Source organism: Ambystoma mexicanum, chromosome 2p, assembly GCF_040938575.1.
Source record: "Ambystoma mexicanum isolate Mex_15411 chromosome 2p, UKY_AmexF1_1, whole genome shotgun sequence".
Taxonomy (NCBI): domain Eukaryota; kingdom Metazoa; phylum Chordata; class Amphibia; order Caudata; family Ambystomatidae; genus Ambystoma; species Ambystoma mexicanum.
Window position 1 is genome coordinate 871,716,624 of NC_090923.1, and position 21,342 is coordinate 871,737,965.

The 21,342-nt window shown below is 45.7% G+C and overlaps 1 protein-coding gene across 1 annotated transcript in view; it reads right to left on the reverse strand.

The window, feature by feature from the left end:
- The window catches only part of LOC138566854 (THAP domain-containing protein 5-like), a 213,415-nt gene that overhangs the window by 147,434 nt on the left and 44,639 nt on the right, over window positions 1-21,342 (reverse strand). Inside the window, exon 2 of the mRNA XM_069644561.1 lies at window positions 11,352-11,544. Within this exon, the coding sequence (XP_069500662.1) occupies window positions 11,352-11,544 (193 nt within the window). The remainder of the gene's footprint in view (window positions 1-11,351; window positions 11,545-21,342) is intronic.

The window sequence follows — 21,342 nt, forward strand, 5'->3', positions numbered from 1 at the left end:
AGGTGGGGTTCTGCACAGTCAGAGGTAGGTTTTGCTCCGGGGCCCTCGAGGCTGTGGAGAGCACCAAACTTTTTCCTTGGGACCCCTGCTGGGAGCCGTTATATGGCGGCGGACAAACAGTCTTCCGGGGGAGGCTGGGAGGGTGAGAGCTTGCCCCCCACGCTGGAGATGCAGCCGTTGCGTTATGCTGTGCTGTGGGGGCTTGCTGGATTAGGTCGGGTGCCCAAGTCCCTTGGGATCAGTGGAGCTGTCCGTTGTGGCTGAGGTTTTACTCCCCCAGTGCTGCCCTGAGTTTAGAGCTGCGCAGGGTGTCCACGGGACTACATGCGGACGGGTGGGATGATCCGGCCCTCTGCTTGGGATCATGCAATGCACGCTGTGGCAGAAGCCACCCTAACTTGGATGGCCACTCCGGGCTAGATCAGGAGCTCAGGCGGCCCCGACGCTGCATGGGTAGCCAGGAGGCTAGTGCCTCTTCCTTACGCCGGCCCTGGGATTTCTGGCACGGGTGTGAGGCACGACTGAAGGGAGAAATCAAGGTGCTGGTGGGGGGAGGTGGTCGGGGGGGGCGGGGGAGGGAGGGAAAGAGTCGCCTTCAGTGATGCCTTCAGCTGGCCCCCCTCTCCACGACGTTCGGAACGCTCGCTCCGCCAGCCCACTCCTTGAGTTGAGTGTGGGGCAGCCAGAGCTCCTACGGGTCGCAGTGGAGTTCCGATGCAGTCCGGGAAGGACCGGCGACCGCTTTGTAAGGTGGGTTCTGGATCTGCTGCTGAAGGAATTGCTGAGGGTGGGGAGGAAGTGGGTCCAGGGGCTCACTGGGTGTATTCTCTTTGCACCCGTTACCATAGTCTGCAGCTGTAGGGTCCCCTCTACCCCCACTCCGTTTGAGAGGGTGAGCCAGGTACTTTGCGTGGTGGCATGTTGAGCTGCTGAGTGAGAGCCGCTTGGTGGGGGGTGCCCGGCGCTGGTGGGGGGTGCCCGGCGCTCCTGGAGGCACCGGCGCTCCTGTTTCGTGTTGATGGGCCCCGGCAGGGTGGGCGTCTCGAGTGAACAGGCACTGACCGGAGGGTCAGCGTTCAGACCTCAGAAGGCCTCCATGCAGACCTCCTCTCAGGGCTCTCTCGCCAGCATTGTGCCTGCCATTTTGGGTGCACTGTGTTCGTTGTGGCCACCTTCCAAGAGGAACTCGGCGGTAACCATGGATTGCGGACAAACTCAGCAGCCAAAAGTGGATGGTTGTGTGCAGCAGCACTTCCGAGACAGGCATCACCGTCGATCTCCGCTGGGATTCACTGGGGCACAATCTGAGGGACCCGTGGCCACGGCCCGGGAGCTCTTACAGAGCCAGACCAACTGCCATGGCACCAAGCCACGCCCTCTCAGGACTTTTTCAAGCACATATTGCAGCTGGATTGTTATTAAACAATATAAAACACTTGAGGAATTATATTTTAGCATTTTTATTTTCATTGAGCCCGATGTGCTAGACTTCTCAAATACTTAGTCTAGACCATGTTCAAACTTAGTTTTTATCCATCCCCAGTCCTGTAACGAAAGCATCAGATGAAACAATTTTGATACATTACTGCGGTCAAGGGGCTAAGCTCTTATTTTCAGCCTGCGTTTGTACGGAGCATGCGTCTCCTTTCTAAAATACATACATACATACATACATACATCCATCCATCCATCCATCCATCCATCCATCCATCCATCCATCCATCCATCCATCCATCCATCCATCCACAGCTTTTAAGGATTTGAAGTTTTCACTGTTGCATGTTTTGTGCTACACCTTAAACAGGGTGATCCCAGGCTATCCCAAAAGGTCTGGTCTACTCTAAGAAATCGCCATTACCAAACCTTAACGTCAAGATGCATACTTTTTTTATTGAGTCAGCACTGGCATTTTTCAGAATGGTTTCTACTCTTTAATTGCGATAGTAACAACATTTCTCATAAGTGTTGCTATACCTTTAAACCTTTGAGTGCTGGCAGCACTCCAAGACTCCTGCCGAGGCCAAGAGTGCTGCCGCCCAAGTAAATATTTTGTGATGTTTCTCCATGACTTGGTGAGGGATGTTTGTCCTCATGTAAAAACCAATATTCTTTAATGACTAAGGCTTATGATTTCTCTGGGGGGGCTAACATACTTTATTTTTTGGGTAGTATTTTAACTTCTGAAAAGAGCCACTGTACTATTTTAATGGCTCAGAACTGACAATTGTTGGCTGTTTCCACAATGAATCAACTACCAAATTGTAGCATTCTTGAACTACTCTTCCCCTTCAGGAGCAGAATGCTACACAGTGTCTAGTTTGAAGTCTCCAACACCAATGCAAGTGTCCTACTTTGGCCTGCTTTCAAGCCGTCACTTTTTGTAACAACTTGTCCTTTCACTAAAAAGTGACAGGCGCTTTACCCAAACCTTTGGTGTTTGAGACAAACTCACAAAGCCATGAGCAGCGAGGCCAACATTATTGGCAGAAGAGCGCTATATAAGACAACTTTGCATTACATCACAATTCCACAAAACAGATTCTTTGCGGTAAACCCGTGAGAATGGTGGGGCACTCATTACGCTGTAACTAGCTTTACACAAAATTTGCCTACATTTTACATATCCTGTCTGCTTTTTCTAAAATGATGTTTCAATTGACTTTCCAATCACCAATAAGCTGTAACCATCGGCATGGTAGAATGTTCACACAAGTAAACCAGCTTCAGGAAACACAATTCATGAAAATCCAGTTTGAAAAGGAAACAAGCAGCTATTATTGCGGTGTGTACATATTTGTCCTTTAAATCAGAATCACATAAGCTTAATGACAATATATATGCTGCCCTAAACATACATGGGTATGTTTTTAAAATGACATAACCCAGAAGGGATTGGAAACAAAAATGCTTAGAAAAAACATTTAAAAAGAAAATCACAAGATTCAAAGTTTACGTTTAGGACCATCAAAATCAGGAATGCCAAAACAGCCCTTAATAAGCGAGTGAAGAAATATAGATACTATTTACATTATAAATGGATTTACTTCAAGTAGAATTGATGTATGATCAATACCATGTCCAGGAAAAATTAAATTATACAATAAATGAAAATATTTAATTAATATATCATAAATTGGTATAAACTTCGACTATGGCTCAATAACTGAATGCCTCAAGAAATCAGTGAATCATGTATTTCTTCACTAACTGTTCAGTTAGTATAAAAAAAAAGAACTTGATTTTACAAACAATTTTGGGAGCAAGTCTGATTATAAAGGTTTCAGTAAGACGTAGCATGATGTAAAGCTGACATTTTGCATCAAACTATTGTTTTTATGTTGATCTCCCCCCTGATATCTGGTTGTAATATAATGTTTTGCGTATTTTGATTAATTCAAAAGTTGTTCAGGCTTGACACAGTGCATATAACTGGCCACTTGTTGGGTCTCATGATGCCTCTTCTGTTACTCATTTATGAATCCTGTGCCATGTAACGAGAGATCCCTTTAAATGTTCAGCTTTCTTCATTTTTTCCCTTGGTATTAAAAAATGTGTGCATTTTCAAAATGTTTGCAATACTATTAAAAAGGGACCTCCCCCCAGCCCAGAGTGAACTCTAGAATTAAGTTAGGGTATGATTTTAGCAGAGGGGCATAATTTTGAGGGATACTGCACATTTCCTCAGGCAACAATGAAGAGCACATTGCTCTTAACTCCACTTTGGACAGAAGTACACATTTCGAAAACCGTGGATTCCAATTTCAATATTTAATGTTCTCGGCTCACTCTGTATGTTAGTTCCTTTGCCTGAACAGTGACAGATGAAGGAAAGGCGGATACTTCTCAACTTAGAATTGCAGAAGTTCATAGGTTTTAGTGCCCATTTTACTTGCATTAAGCAAAACAGAATGCTACAGAGGCAATCTCACAAGCGCTGTATCTTGTGACCAGTAGATTTTCTTTAAATATAGCAGGTAACACATCTGATCAGATAGTTAATGAACACTTGGCAAAATGGATGAAGGGAATAGTTTACCTGTAAATCCATTTCTCCAGCGTTGGTATCTTTCATGGATTCACATGCTGTGAATATTCCCCGTCAGGCTGGGAAACTCGGTCACTTTAACCTAGCGTTTTCCTATGGAAAACTTTGACACTTCAGTGTCCTATCAACATCCTTTTTGGGTGCTTTAGTCCCCACCAATAGGACGTAGGGTATAAATAGCCCGCCCCCGCGGCTTCCCTTCAGATTTTAACCTCCAAAGTAGAGGGAACCCGAACCAGGTTTGCCTGCAGGGACTGCCGGAGGGCGCATGTGAATCCATGAAAGATACCAACGCTGGAGAAATGGAGTTACAGGTAAGAAACTACTCCCTTCTCCAGCATTGGATCTTTCATGGATTCACATACTGTGAATAGATTACATAGCAGTACCAATCATGCACGGCAGAGTGTAAAGGCAAACCAATACAGAAATAGAATCACATACATGAGACAAATAAACCCATCCAGTGATCAAGGTAAAACAAACACCCCGAAGCTGCAGGGCTTACCTTGTTGAAATAGGCGTTACAGGACCGCCCATCCCACCTGCACATCATCACCATGCTGCTGCCCCAGACAGTAATGCCGGGTAAAGGTATGCAGCACCGCCCAGGAGGCCGCCTGGCAAATGTCCACCATAGGAATCCCCGACGATCATGCCACCGATGAAGCGTTAGACCTCGTCGAGTGTACCCTCGGAGGCCTTCCCAAAGGCTTTCCAGCTTTATTGTGGCAGAACGAGATAGCAGAGGACACCCAACGAGAAAGTCCGTGTTTGGAGATTGCCCGTCCCTTGATGGACGGCCCATAAGCCACAAATAGCGGTTTAGATTTTCAGAAATCATGAGTACGATTCAAATAAAACTTCAACGTCATCTTCACGTCCAGCGAATGCAGAGCCCGTTCTGCCGGCGTGGATGCTGAGCAAAAAACAAGGGCAAAACAATAGAAGAGAGTTTGTGAAATGCCGTTGGCACTTTAGGGATAAATTGAGGATTGGTAGCCAACACAACCTTGTCCTTCAAGAACCTCAAGTATGGGGGGTCCACAACCATTGCTTGCAACTCTGATATCCTTCTGGCTGAAGTAATGGCCACCAGAAAAGCCACCTTCCATGACAAACTGCAAAGGAGTCGTCCACAGCGGCTCAAAAGGCGGTCTCATGAGACCCGAAAGTACCACATTAAGGCTCCACGCCGGCGCAAACAGATAAGTTCGAAACAACCCCTTCAAGAAATGCTTGATTAGGCGATCACTAAACAGAGGAGCCGCATGTCGCCTCAGAGTAAATCTAGAAATCACTGCCAAGTGTACCTTTATGGAGGATAACGCCCAACAGTTAGGGGAGAACTTATTCAGGGGAAATGTTCAAAGGGTCCACTCCCAGCTGGCCCTTACACCACACACAAAACCGTTTCCATTTACATGCATAGGAGACCTTCATGGACGTTGCTCTTGCCGCCTCCAAAATTCGGCGACAGTCACTGGAAAGCCTTAACTGGCCAAACTCGGAGTAGTCAGGAGCCAAGCCGTCGGCTGAGAGACCCCAGATTGTGGTGCCACACAGCGCCCTTGTCCTGAGACAGAAGGTCCGGCGTCGCCTCCAACCGAATCGGTGAAGGAGATCCGAGAACCATGGCTGCCTGGCCCAGAACGGAGCTACCAGAATTACACGGCATGGGTATCTCCGAATCCACTGGAGGGTCCGTCGGATGAGCGGAAACTGAGGAAATGCATAAGCGAACCAGCCCGTGCACGGGAAAGAGAAGGCATCCCCCCCCCCCCCCCCCCCCCAAGAGACTCGGGGTGAGCCCACCTGCTGGCGAGCTCCCTGCACTGTTTGTTCTCCATCGTTGCAAAGAGATCCAATGGAGGATGGCCCCACTTCCTAAAGATCATGGAAACCTGTTGCTCCTTCAAGCTGCCACTCGTGCAGCTGACCTACATCCCTGCTGAGTGCATCTGACTGCACATTCAACACTCCCGGCAGATGAAATGCCACAATGCCAATATTGTGTAACGGAGCCCAATGCCACAGTTCCTGTGCTTCCTTCGACAGCACCGTGGAATGCGTGCCCCTCTGTTTCCTGAGATAAAACATTGTGGTGGTATTGTCTGTCAACACCCTCACCACCGAACCGCGTATGTGCGGCAGAAACTATTTGAGGGCCCAATGTACTGCACATTAATGTAGAACCGAGACTCCACCCAAGAACACAGGCCTTGAACTTGTGAGCCATCAAGATGCGCCCCCCATCCCATCTAAGAGGCATCCGTCACCACCGTAAATTGAACTCCGGCTCCAGGAACAGCATGCCCCAAACAGATTGTCCGAGCACTGCCACCAGCGAAGAGCTTCCACCAGAGTGCTGTTGATCACCAACCTGTCGGACCAAGCCCTGCGACCCTGAACACACTGGTCCATGAGGAACTCTTGCACCGGCCTCATGAAGAGACTACAGTTTGGCAACAGCCGAATGCATGACGCCATGGCCCCCAGCAGCGACATATAGGTCCGGACCGACACCCTTGCACTGATCTTCCACTCTGCTTCCCTTTGCAGTAGCTTCCTGACCCTCTCGCCCGAGGGCTTCACCAGTCCCAGTCAAGTCCGAAACTCCAGCCCCAGAAAAATCAAATCCTTGGAAGGCGTCAGAAAGGACTTCTCGAAGTTGATGGCGAAGCCTAGCCGTTGCAACAGCTGCATGGTAGTTCGAGACTTTCCTGCGCCTCCCCTGGTGACGAAGCTCGCACCAGTCAATCGTCCAGTTACGGGTATACATGACGACCCTCCCGTCAGAGCCACGCTGTCACTGGCACCATACATTTTGTAAACGTCCTGGGAGACGACTTTAAACCAAACAGGAGTACCCGAAACTGGTAATGATCTTCTCCTACCACAAATCGCAGAAACTTGCGGTGCCATCGACGCATGGGAATGTGAAAGTATGCGTCCTGTAAATCCAAAGACGCCAGAAACTCGGTCGGATGTACCGACCGGATAACTTCCTGAAGAGTGATGATCTTGAACTTCAGGCGTTGAACGCCCGAAGATCCAGGATGGGCCGCCACTTGCCGTTGTGTTTCTTCACTACAAAGTAGCGGGAATAAACCACTTGGCCTCTCTGCCACAGGAACCAGTTCTATAGCCCCTTTCTGTAGCGTTCTACCTCCTGCCGCAGGATGTGAAGGTGTGATTGCAATGTATACACCGGCGGAATGGAAACCGGGGAACACTTGAACTCCAGCGAGTGGCCCAGACGCACCGTGACCAACACCCAACGATCCGACGTAATCTTGCACCGCTCGTCCACGTGTATCGCCACCCTGCCCCCCAGTAGATTGTCCTGAAGGCAGTCATTGTGGTTTAGCTTGCCTCCCCTTACAGGTGGGGGACTGCGCACCCCTTTTTCGCTGGGCCTGAAAGTCCCGACTCTTCTGCACTGACTGCGCCAAACTGATACCCCTTGGATGAATAACCTGACCGACCGTAGCCCCGGTTCCTGGTGGAAGCAAACCGGGCATTACCCGAAGCCACCCGGAACGGGCGAAAGGAGCGAAAAGAGCGCCCACTCTGTAAAGCCCCCAATGATTTAGCAGTCTCAGTGTCTTCCTTCTTCCCTTTGAGGGCCTCATCGATTTTTTCGCCAAACAAATGCTCCCCCTCACAGGGCATATCGATAACCTTATAATGCACCTTCAGGCGAAGGTCAGTGCACTTAAGCCAGGCTTGGCAACAAAGCACTACCCCATTGTTAATCTGCTCAAAGCCGGACTCCGCTAGGTCAACGGCAATATTAACACTGTGATTGGAAGCTTCCTCCCCTTCATGCACCAAGAGCATGGCGGTCTTGCGGTGCTCCTCTGGCAGATGTTCCAAAATGGGCGCTAGCCTATGCCACATCTCACGATCATAGTGTGTCATGATCGCTAAGGAATTGGCCGCTTTCACCGTCGTCACCCCAACAGTCAAAACCTTCGTCTCCTTGCTTCACTGTCCGGAGGAGTGACACACTTGTGCTGACTCCGGGCCTTATGGCTGGGCGCCACCGACACCACAGACTCAGGAGTGGGCTGCGACACTAAGCACACCGGGGTAGACTCCGGGACTTTGAACTTTTTCTCCAGTCTACCTTTGACAGCCGGTTCCGAAAAGGGATGTTGCATCATGCGCAGGCCCTCCTGCCACACGTGGTCCAGAAAAGGCACAGAGAATACAGCTTTCCTTCTCTTGCTCATGTGATTGAACAGGAAACACTCCTTCCGACTCTTCCTCAGTTGCCAACCCAAACTCCACACAAGTCTTAGCCATCATGGCGTGGAATGCCCCAACATTATCAGGAGGGGTAAGGCTGCACCGGACTCCGAGGCTGTTCCACCTCCCCGGTCGTGTCCCACGCGTCATCCCTCATCGGCGACGATGAACCAGTAGACAGTGTCCCGCGGAACACTGTCCGTCTCCGACTCTGGCAGTTCACCCTCCTCACGGTACGAACGTGGACGATCTCTCGCCGGCAGTGGCACCGGCAAACCAGCCGTGGGAGATTAACACAGAGGAACACCAGGAGCATCCATGACAGGCCCCACCGGGACCACATTCAGAGGGGGTAACCTTGCATCCAGCTGGCCTAACAATGATTGCAGCGTAGAAAGGACCTGAAGCGACAACCTAGACTGCGGGTTCACCAGTGGTTAACTAGCAGGACCAGCACCCATGCCCACCGACGTCGAAGGCCCAACACTCTGCAGTCCCAAAGCCGATGGCCCCAACACCGGCTCCCGGTCGTCGTCCAGCTCAGAGGACACCGAAAAAGCTGCTGTCTCCTGATGTAGAATGGTGTCAGGCATAAGCGAGTCAAAGGTGGAAGACTGCCAAGCCCCACTCGTTGGCAACAATTCTTCTGTGTCGATGACGAGAAAAACATCAGTCCTTTATCAAACACTGTTGTCGCCTGAGCTGATGACACTACCGTCGACGACGGAACCATAGATGGAAGAGCAACCATAGACGGGGCCCCCGTCGACGGAATGGCCATCTGCTTGGCAGCGCTGGAGCGGTGCTTAGAGGACGACCTGTGATGGTCCCCTGAAGAGGACCGTTTTGACGACAAGTCCTTCTTGGCCAAGGCCTTCTCCTACGCCACCAACTTCTCGGGCCTACCACCATACCCTCAGGAATGGTCCGACTGACCATGCCTAGGCGAAGAAGAACCCTTTGACAGCTGCTTACTCAAAGAATATCTATAGCGATACAGGAGCTGGAAGAGGTTTCTTAGCTGGAGGCTCGGCCGATGCCGCCCGGCGACGATCCGTCGACTGCACAGACCGCTCCAAAGACAGGCTCCAGACTGACCCAACCTCCGAGGCCGGGTAGGTGCATTAATTAGGCCAACAAACCAACCGCCAATTGCTGCCCTTAAGAGTCTTTTGCAAAAGCCCTCTACAAATCTCGCAAGAGTCAGCTGAGTGATGGGGGTAAAGGCAGTAGAGGCAATCCATATGCCTGTCGCACGCATACACTTTCAAACCATAAGTCACACAGGGCCAGAACAGAGACTTCTTCGGAGCCCCAGAAGCCATCTCAACATGCAAATAGCACACGCACGAGCAAAAAAACAACTAACACGAGGTGATCCCAACAGTTTGGAGGCGGTTGAAATCTTAAGGGAAGCCGCAGGGGCAGGGTTATTTATACCCTACATCCCATTGGTGGAGACTAAAGCACCCAAAAAGGACATTCATAGGAGACTGAAGTGTCAAAGTTTTCCATGGGAAAACGCTAGGTTAAAGTGACCGAGGTTCCCAGCCTGACGACGGGGCAAAATTCACAGCATGTGAATCCATGAAAGATCCAATGCTGGAGAAATCAAAGTGCTTTTCAAATATTTTAGGAGAGCAACACTGATGAGGAAAATTAAAAATGTATTCTCAGTTTGTGTGCATCTTCTTGTGCTTGATGATTTTCGACACGTTGTTGTGATGATCGATTTAAATTAAAAACCCAACATATTAACAACACTTAAGACAAAAACCACCCAGAGTACAGTTGTTTCTCTGACATTTGCTAACTGCAATAGTGCGATGTTTTTTAAACAGTGTGGTTTTTGGTATAGAATTACATCCCCAGTTTGGTGCATTTGGTACTTTTTCAAAGCAGTAATCTCTGTGAAACAAGGTTTCACATTAGTATCAATAAAAACAAATCATGTGGGAGTTTCTATAAAAAGACTCACAATTTAGAAAAAAGGCATGGATGTAACAAAATTTAATACCCCCTTCAAGTTTATTTTCTCTATAAATTCATTCACACATGATTGCATGGCGGGAAAACACCTAAGTCTTCAATCAAAAAGGCAGGAAACCAACCCTCAACGGTGTTATGCACCCATAATGATGTCCCTTTTCTTATTTTCAGAAAGAAAGACATCATTAAGGGTGCATAACACCGTGAAGAGCACCTTATATGCCTGTATAGAGAGATTTTCAGTTGGTTTCCTGCCTTTTTTAAGACGTAGGTGTTTCCCCCGCCATGCAATTATTATAAAGAATTCATGGAGACTATACAGGATGGTTTGATGATTAGAATCACATAAGGAACCACGTTATGCTACATTCACATCCTAAGGAAGACGGACATAAACGCAAATATTTAATTAGATTTTTTCCTCCAGCAAATCTAAGAGAAAGGGAAGTTTTATACTGAGTATTAAAGACGCTTGCCCTATTGGGGTTTCACTCCTCTTAACCTTTAGGTGACAAATGTGGAGAATGGGTTTTGTTTGCACTTTAAATGAATAGTTTGTTAAACAGTGATGTTTGCAATAAATGTATATTAGTCATAGTCAAATTATGTTTTTTTTTTAAATATTGAAGACTGGTGGCATATACGATTTGGACAATTTACATTTGCGGATTTGTACAGTATAATTATGCAGTTTTGGCACACTCTGTTGATGATTTTATATGAATTGTGAATTGTCTAAATTGTGGTTTGCAATAGATTTTTTATAAAACATACTAATAAATGAATTGTAATTGTGCATTTGCCTGCCATAACCCTCTATTACTCCTTAAGCCCCAATTGGAAGAATTCATCATTTTTGTAGTTTATTATTAGTATTGCTCCCCAGGTGCCTGCAAAGAAGGGAATTCCCATCCACTGGCTCTAGCAAAAGTATACACAACTTCAGCACTGAACACAATCCCATCAAATGTATTAGCTCAGTTAATTGACAAAACATTCCCCCTTACTCTGTATGCATTACGATCAATTTCAGTTCATTGTCAATTTAGCTCCTAATACTTACCCTACGGTTTCCAGTGTGCTCGAAGATGGTGGGAACTGCATCCGGTTTTAGGTAGCGTACTCCCCATCTCCACTCAAAACAGGACGGTGTGAAGTGTTCACTGCACAAGTGCTGGTGTTTGGTGGGCACCATCTTCTCCCTCTTCATGCTGATCAGCCACTGGTGCAGGCGCTCTTTGTTATGTAAAGGAAACCTGCAAAGCAAGGATACAAAGCAGGTTTTCAATTGATAAAATAAATTAGATCTTTTCAATAAGAAAATAATTAGCAATACACAAAAGATTCAAGAATGACATAAGTTAAAAACCAGTCAAAACACCTATTTCCTATTCGAAATGGAGTGATACTTAAAAAAAAATGTATTTGTCATTTTCTTCACAACCTGTAACAAGAATTGATAAAGCCAACACTTTTGGCTTTGCTAAAGTGTACTGCTTCGGGCATGCACAATTTCTCCCAGATACTAAGGACAGACACTGGTAGGTGGCCTACATGGAGATGGTTCCTAAGCCCCTAGGCTTACCATACCATACCGAAGTGATCATTGGCAATAGTCAATCATGGTCGGCAGGGGCCAATCAAAGTTTGGCCAGGGTGCATACTACATTGGAGTCACACTCCCAATTCTGGGGAATAGGATTAGGGGCACTGTAGCAAGGCGACAAGCTCATTGATGCCAACCCAGGAGAGGGCCTCTCCCCCAATCCCAGCTTCATGTTTTGCCACCGGCATGTCACCTAAACACAGAACTGGAATATGTTCAAGCCAGGGCAGCTTACATTTCTCTGAGAAGTTCCTGATCTTCTCAGAGAAACAAAGACGTTTCTCCTGAGGCATAAAGCTGCTTCAGTAGAGCAAATTAAGTGTATGGCTGCAGTCTTAGATCATCTATGCCAACGGAATCAAGAACGTACCTAGTACTCGCAGGCGTGGGGCGTCACTGACATCCGGGAGCAGTAGCGGGAATAATTACGGACAAAGGGCCTCATTCAGAGTTTGGTGGTATCTAGGCGGTAAACCCACCCAGATACTAGCAAACTGTTACTGTTACCGCCACTTGGTCGGCGGTGTTACCACCAGATTGCAAGTAGCGCATTTTCGATGGAATTACCACAGCAGTAATTCCACCAAAAATAGAGCAGTTGGTGGATTTACCTCTAGCTCATACTGCTGCATTTAACCCGCACTGCCCAACTTGTAATGAGGCTCGAAGACCTGCAAACCCCAAAAAAAGAGCAGTCTCATCAATGCCCATACTACAGAAACTAGTTGGGCAAGCAAGCTAATCAAAGAATACATGCGTTTTGCTTGAAACCCTCGTGTATGGGCTCAATATAAATAAAATATATCATATCTTGCAAGAGGAAGAAACAAATAGAAATAAGAGATCATGTTGTTCAGGTGGGCAAGACAAACCAAAAAAGTCACCCGAGAATTATGGCCATATGCCGAACTCAAGAAGTCGAGGAGAAGACACACAGTGCAGAGAAACAAGGATTTGTCCAAAAAGAAAGAGTAAATCTAAGTGAAAACGTTTCAGCAAACCACAGATAAGCCTGAGTCGAGTGTGAGGGACATTCAAGCTGGCATTGTCTAAGCAGTATAACAATTGAAATCCGGTGCCACACTCCTCTCCACCCCCCCCCTCCACCACATTAACATTGCCTAGGTGAGCCTGACTACAGTCTGAAAATCAACCGAGGACAAGTAGGAAAGAAACTAATCTGCAAGTGCTAGAGAGGACTTTAGCAGAGTTTTAAGAGTCACAAACTCGCAAAACTGTCTTTACTTTATACAACCAAACAATGGAGTCCCATCTTGACCACAAACTGTTCAGAAGGAAACATGTGAACTCCGGACCGCAGCCCTACTTTAGTTTAGCCGTGGTTGTTATGCCTCTCACTTGTTTTCTTCTCCTCTTTCGTGTTTGGCTCAAACATTAATCACTATAATAGCATCTGTGTTCTGATCCCCTAGTCTGTGAATGTCCACTGCCTGAACCCAAATATGCCAATACAGGTAACATCAATTGTCCCACATTAAGGTTGTCAGCAGACTCCACTATACATTAAATGGGTTTATTGTCACACACACCAAAACTAAAAAACCAAGCAGCACGCACAAGCCTATAAATTACTTAAAATTAAAGTAATATTATATTTACGTGCTCACAGACTGGAAGAAATGTGGGGCATTACACATGCAGAATTACAGGGTTTCTTCAGACAAAATAGTTCAGTGCATTTCAAAACATGATGATCCCTCTTCAGGTACTGGCCAGATAACTTGGCACATAGATATGACCAGTGTCTACCCTGCTCTTTAGTATCTACCTCTGATCGACCCACAACAAGATCCTCCTCACAGCTTTCAATAATAAGTTGACTCAAATGTGCAATCAAACCCATTTGCATTGTTTCAAGGAAAATTGGATGAGCAACAAGAGCCTTACGATTAACATTTACAAAATGGAACTACTCCCTCAGCACTTTTTTTTATTATTTTTTTTTTAGAAAGGGTGAACTCCCTAAACAAAGACTTCGAGAACAATTTACAATCAAGACCAAAGACCGCAACCTAGGTGCATTCTGATACATGGACCTCAGCCTCAAACTCAAGTTGCCACATTGGTGTAATCCTCCAAATGTCAGTTGAAACCGCTAAAAGGAAGGGGAGGAAGGTGAAGAAACCTTAACCCCCCGTCAATAGGAAACTATCCCCTAATGGTTGGTGCACTGAAACCTGCAATTTGGCTAGGCAAATTTACATATTAAAGTGTACATGAGTACCAATCCAAAGATTAAAAAGGATACAGAACAGATTTAGTCTAGAAAAAAAGGCACTTGTCCTACCTAAAGAGCTGCCGCTGGATCAAAACCAGAACAGAAGGGAAAACCCCTAAAGGCTACAAATCAAAATAATCACCACCATCCAAATCTCATCCCTCACATAGCCGTGCGAACCACATACATTCCAAATAACAGAAGGGGATAGTGACTTTGCACCAATTGCCTGATGCTTGCGGAATAGGCTTCCCATCAAAATCCACTACGCCTACATTCAGACAGGATGCACAACTTCATCCAACCTGACCAAACTCCATGTCCCGATACTTTCCGGGAACTCATCAACTTCAGTTCAATACATCCTGGAGAAGGATCAAGGATCTAAACAGGAAGCAGAACTACAACAGGAACAAGAACTGGGAGAATGGTTCAAACATCGGGACAGTCAACCGCATCAAATGGCCAAAGAGACGTCTGCTGGGTTATCCTCTCACCTAACTAGGCAAATAATGCCAGCTGCTTCGAAGTAGTCACACCATACTCTACTCAGCAGACAGATCATCAGACATCACCACAAATTAACCAGGTGATTACTCCACCGTCTCTGGCGAGAATCATACAAAAATGCAACCCCAGTTTACTTGCTTTCCGTTGCCCCATTTGGACCTCCCCAAGACTTGGCTCAAACTGAAAAAAGTCAGTGTGATTTTTTTGGCAAATTCGAAGGCACCTACCATGGAGTAGTCCATTTTCTACTGTAAAAGCACAAGGAACACCATTCTGAACATAACTTGAACACAGAATCTTCACCAAATAAGAGAAGGATTCACTAAAGAAAACGGTTTCTGTGTTTGCTGTTCCCGTCCGTCAAGTATTTTGATTTGATTACTCAGTAGGGGATCCCTTTTACAACGCCCTTTTAGAGTCTCCACTTGTTTTTTTAATCAGTTCCTACATTTTTCCATATTTTGCCTCTTTGGCTTCGGCAGATGGGTAGGTCAAGCATTTGCATCCAACAAAGCTCATGCTGCTAGAAGGCTGATTGCAGTCTCCAGCATTCTCCAGATTGCACAAGACAGATGGAGTTTTGGCGGTCAGGCTGCTGCAAAAGCAAGTGGGCATCTTTTTGGTCAGTCTGTCTACCCATTTATTTTGGTCTTGTGTGTGCACTCAAGACTTGTCGTGTACTATTTGGTGGCCCATCCACATTTCCCGAAATGCTGCCAAGGACATTTTGCCCGTTAAATCAGCAAACAGACAACCGTTTGTGACACACATCAGTGTTCTATGTTTGTTCCCAGTCTTACCCCATCAAGTGCGAGAACCTCAATCACGAACACCAATGTCCACATCGATACATTTTTCTTGTTTACAAGCTTCTGTCCGATCAGTACGGGCTACACACAGCCAATGACATCAAAGCTTCATTGGCGATGATCACCTCTTGCCTGAAATACCCACACCCTGCAGTCCCACACTCCATTACCTGGTACATGCTGCAGTAAAAACTCCCATATCTATTAACTATCCTAAACCTTTTCTACGGTCCATCTGATGATTTTCTTTACTGCGCGCATCTCTCGTAGGAGGACACTAGAGTTGGCAATGGAAGTTTTCAGGGTCTTACAAAGAGATTAAGGAGTCACAGATGAATAGGACGAGGCAGACAATTCCACAAACAGGACCAAAATTCGGGAAGAGTCTATTGCACCTGCTGTTACAGAAGGGTCCTGGCATCACCAAAGGATAGCTGGCCAGTTATTGCAGCGGTGTACTGAGTATGTAGGGCTGAATTTTAAAAGGCTATATAAGGGGCAAGGCATCCCAAAGAAGACACTTAAAAAACAGTACCTTAAAATGAATACGCCAACATACAGGAAGTCAGTGAAGTGGCTTCCAAGAAGACGATAGGTGTGAAGTTATGGGTAGGTGGAAAAAATCAAGGCGTACTGCAGCTTTTTGGATTTTATGCAAACAATTGATTATTTCAGTCACAGAAACTCTTCTCTATCTTGGAATTTAATTAAGTACATTTTGGTCTATGTAGCCATATTTTTATTTCAGTATATCACTTCAATATGAGTGGTTTCTAGTCAATACATTTTTACAATCTTTGGAACAATCTTCATCCAGACCTTATAATCTAGATATATTTATCAATGCACTTGTTTTTTTCTTGCATCCGTGTCACGTCTGCAGATTTAAACTTGGAGCTTGGTGAAACTACCAAGAGCCTTTAGACCACCTCAGATTAGGAATATATGGATGTGGGTGTTGCGGTCACATGAACGCAGTACACAATAACTTGTACCTTCTCTTACTGCAGACATCCTTATGGTATAAAGACCAGCTAGAGAGTGAAGAGCAGGGTTCGAAATTGAGGGGAGCTGGGAGCCATTTAGCTCATGCTTGTAGCCTAGAAGAGTCTGGTTAGCTTGAAACCAACAGCTACATTTGGCTGCCCAGGCCAACTGATTTTGAACAAACACACCTATGTGAATTTAACTATGCGCATTTGGACCATCTTTAAATAAACATTAGGACACAAATGCATTTAAAACAAAAGGTTAAGAAGTAATGGACAGAATTAAATATTTGCATCTTATTTTGCTGTTAGATTTACATAACATATACAAGCACCTCGTTTCCCAGCTCCTTGTTGCCGATTAATTCTAGATACCCAGGAGCTGCTTCTAGGTCCTGCTTATCCAAGCTTAATTTCGATCCCAGCAAGAGCCATACAAGAATTATTTTAAAATATCATGTGTGTTGATTCAGTCAATATTTACATAAACAAAATGGAGATCATAAAATGTTATTAAAAAGTGACAACTTGGTGACAGGCTATATCTGCTTTAGCGGATCAGAATCCAAGAGACAGAATATGCCTTCAATAATTTACTGTCAAAATTATGTTAAAATAGCGTTGCAGAGCATGCCCTGTGAGGGGTCAGAAATGTTAGGCGGACAACTGTGTGAAGGTTTTTCAAAAGATGCCATTATATTAAACTCAAAAAGGGTCTGATAAAATGCTTCACTATCCCTACCCTGACAAGGATTTCTCAGCCTAAAATAAAGTAAAGGAAACACTAACAAAAAGGATTCTGTCACTCACAATTGTACATACAACAAACTCAACAATATAAGGCAATTGAGATTCAAAACTTTAACTGGTATGTTCGAGACAAGGCAACTGTTTCTGCTTGTAACCTGGGTGAGTCTCCCCTCCCCAGATGCAATCAGGATTTCAAGCGACACTTCAAAAGGAATAAGGAAATCGCGTCTTGCAACAAGTTCCAATAAGTCTCTCAATTTGACTAGACCAACAGTTCAAAATCTTCAACAAATCTTTGGTCTCTCCACTTGGAGCAGAGAGTTATACACAACTTTTCTTCAGAAAATAAGCATCCTTCCACAGTTCATCGAAATCAACAAAAATGCTTCTGTCAGAATAATTAATTGTTCACAAAATACTTCATCAGCAATCTTGATTTTTCAGCATGATTCCACAACTATTTACAATGTACTTTTGGGGTCTTGCCACTTCGTTAACCCCTTTAACCACACTGCAGGGCTTCAATGACTTCTGCCTGGTCCCCTCACCTGTCAGACCTATACTACAAGGTCCATTTGTCCTGGTGTACTCTCATCCCAGGCCTAGCCAAACTACTACTACAAGTACTTCTGTGGTTTAGTTTTTCCTTCACACACCTCAAAAAGTCTTATGATTTGTTCAACAAACAGTTTTGACTACTTCTCAGGGAAAAACACGACACATTGGTGCCGTTTGTTCCATACTTTTCATTGCCGCATGCAATGCAGGTCATGCTCTTCTACTCCGGAACACTTTCAGCCAGAAGGGCAGCCTTCCTGCCACTCTCGTTTTCCCACTCTAGCATCAACAAAGTACTGATAAGGATTCTCTGCTACTCCTCTTTGGCTTCGGCAATTTTTGTTCCCCCCAATTGCTTCTTTCTCCCTCCGACAATAGGTTCTACAAACAACTGGTTTCTTAATGGCCTTCTCTTGGCATTGGAAAGGATAGTTATTTTTAACTGGATTGGTTCTGGTATACTTTTCGCTTTGACAACAGTGGTTTACATTGGTTTCTAACAATATTTCCCTCTTGTGTTGTTGGTAGTTATTCTGACCTTCAAATATAACAATGACACTTGGCTGGCCTGTTCACCAAGTTCTTATATTGCCACTTGCTCCACTTCTTATCAGCTTGGTATTTAGAATAATTCTCTTTCTGCTTCACATCAGTTGGACATACATATTTGTTTCTCTGCCATAATATTGGTTTTTCTGCCACTTCACTCTTCTTTCATTAGATCTATATTTAAAACTCCAGGGCGTGGCCAGCGAGCTGTCACGGAGCGCTCTGGGGTCACAGTATACCAGTGAACTCACCGGGTTTGGCTTGTGCGTTCGTTCCACTGCCTTAGGGTTGTCCGATTCTTCTGCTTCGGGCAACACATACAACTGCTTTATTCTGTCTTCCCCGGCCCGCACTGGTGAGAAAAGTAGCCTTTCTTGCTCCAAATGCTTTCTGGTGCCACCAGAGCCCGCCTAAACGTGGGGAAAGGTAACTTCGACGCTTCCCGCCACATTTCCTCTGCAACAACGATCTTTAGGGGGTGGGTGGGGCTCTTGCAGATAACGCTTCCTGCTGCACAATCACTGCAACCAAAGTCTCTGACCGAAGAGACCCTCTCGGAGCCGGCATCCACACCGCAAACTATGGCGACTCTGGCGTCTCCCTTCTCCTTCAGTTTAAGCTGCAATGCGGTGTTCCAGCAACCTCTCCACCCTCCCATTACAGCTCTCTCTGCTACTCTCTATGGCATGCACCCAAGTGGGCCTTTTATACCTCCCAGTCTTCCTCAGGTGTGGCTCATTAACCCTATTAACCTGCAAATTGCAGATCAGTGCCTCGCCTCCCTCTTTTTCGTGCCGGTACTTTGGGCATTGTGGGACTAAAAGTCCCCAATGTTCAACTTACTTTTATTAATGTAAATATAGATACAAAATTACTTTATATCCTTAAATGCCTTTTCTAAAGGATTGTTATAAAGGATCTAATGATGGTTTTTGCTTTAAAGGAAATTTAGAGTTTTCAGAATCCAAGATGTTAATATTTAGAGATTCACTTATGATCATACGAGTATACACCGTTATATATGGACATGATTTTGAAAAAGGGGGAGGGATTATTCCAAATATATGAATTGTTGTAACAGTTTTCACCATCTTCAATATAATTAGCTTTCAGAAAGAAAAGCTCCTTCTGACAACGAGTCAATCCAGACTCCAGTATCAATGACACTTCCTCCTCTGAGGAAAAGAAATACAACATCCCAACGGAGTCCTACTGTTCCCCTGGGGACCATCTCCTCCCAGGTGATCTCTCGGCTAATACCACACCCAGGGTCGGGATCAGATAGCGGCTGCCTTCCCCATGCCACCTGGGAGGAGACTTGGGTAGCGTTTTTGTGAGGACTCAGCAGGATTCATCACAGCTCCATCAATCCGATGAGCAGCATGGTCATGCTTCCCTACACAGCTGGTGAGTGCCCAACGCTACAGAAGTGTAACAAAGGCCAAGTAATGTGGCCCTGTGCACCTCTTAGCAGGATTTGCATGGTTCAAAGGACAACTTACAATAACTCAACTCTAAACAGTTGGTTCAGTTTTGGGACTAAGGCCACTGGCGACTAAAGCTCTATGACTAGGCTCCATCCCATTTCACATTGAAGGACGGTTGGGGGGCCGGGGTGGGTTTGGTACCTACGACAGGCTTTTGGGCGGGGTCATAGTCAGCCAAGATGATTGGAGGGCCCTTTAAATGAGGGAGGTTTTGAAAAATTGAGAAGAAAGACCGGTCCACCCTTAACATGCTTACCTAGCAGTGGTAGATTGGAGTGCATTGAATTGTGGGTCTTTGTGGGGAATACAGGCAGCCTCTGAGCCATTGCATAGTCTTAGGAAACAGAGGTGACTGGGAATTTTGCAAATCTTAAACACACCCAGTGGTAGTGATCTTGCCTGTGCATGTAGTCACCTACTTGGAGCAGTAAGGCACTTGGCCTGAAAAGATGCGTGTATTCTTGAAAGATGAAGGGTGAAGTATTAGGAGTTTGTGTTAAGAACTACACTTAGACCACCATCGGCAGTCTCAGGGCTTGAACACTAAAGCTGTAGAAAAACATCACACTAATTAATTGAAAATGGAACCCAGATGACTCCTGGGTCTAAAATTTGGGAACCAAATAAGGCAGAAAACCACAAAAGGAAAAAAAAAGGCAAAGAAGAGGGAGAGGCAAGAGTAAGAAATAAAATATCTGAAGCCAAGGGATAGCGGGTAGTTGCCCTCGGTGACTGGTCCCCCGATATTAGGGTTTCACTATCACACAAGGTAAGGTGGATTTCAACAATGTTACAAAAAGCTGCCAAGGAACTTGAAGTGACCTCCTGACAATTCTCGCAGAGCTGATATTGATGACCATGGGCCTCATTATGCCGGTCTGGAAACAACAGTGCCGGTAAGCTTACCAGCACCGTTGTTGCCAGACTGGCATATTATAGGTCTGCCTGCCCGAGCCGCTGTGTCCGACAGGTCGGACCCTGCCGGGTACAGCGGCCACGGTAGGCAGACTGTCACGGAAACCCCAACACTGTTGCTTCTGTGTTCCCCATTCCCATAAAGTCCTACAGGACTCTACGGGAATGGGGATTTACAATTAACTGGTGCCTGACTGTCCGGAGCGCCGGGGTTGTAATCCCCTGGTGTTACCTGCAAATCAGGCGCCAGTAAATATTTACAGATCAGCCAGCAATCCGGCGGTAGTAATGGCACGGTTACAGCTGAACCCGTAATGAGGCCCCATGACTTTGCATGATCTAGATCTTTTAACAGCTCAGGAACATAAAGCAAGCAAGTTGCAATTAAAAGGAGGCAAAACTCATGAACTAAAGCATACAAAGGAGAAGTAAAAGAATTCACTTGCTAGAGTGGTAAGAGAAAAATGAGTAAACAAAGGTGCGAACTAGAGACATTTTTTATGCTTTTATTCATTTGGGAATAACTAGACACATGGGTAGGGAAATGACAATGACGAAGAAACCATTCGGACAAACAAACAAAGGGATTCACTGCTCAAATGACTAGTGGGGAGGATCAGAAGGAGGACGCTGATTCTTTGA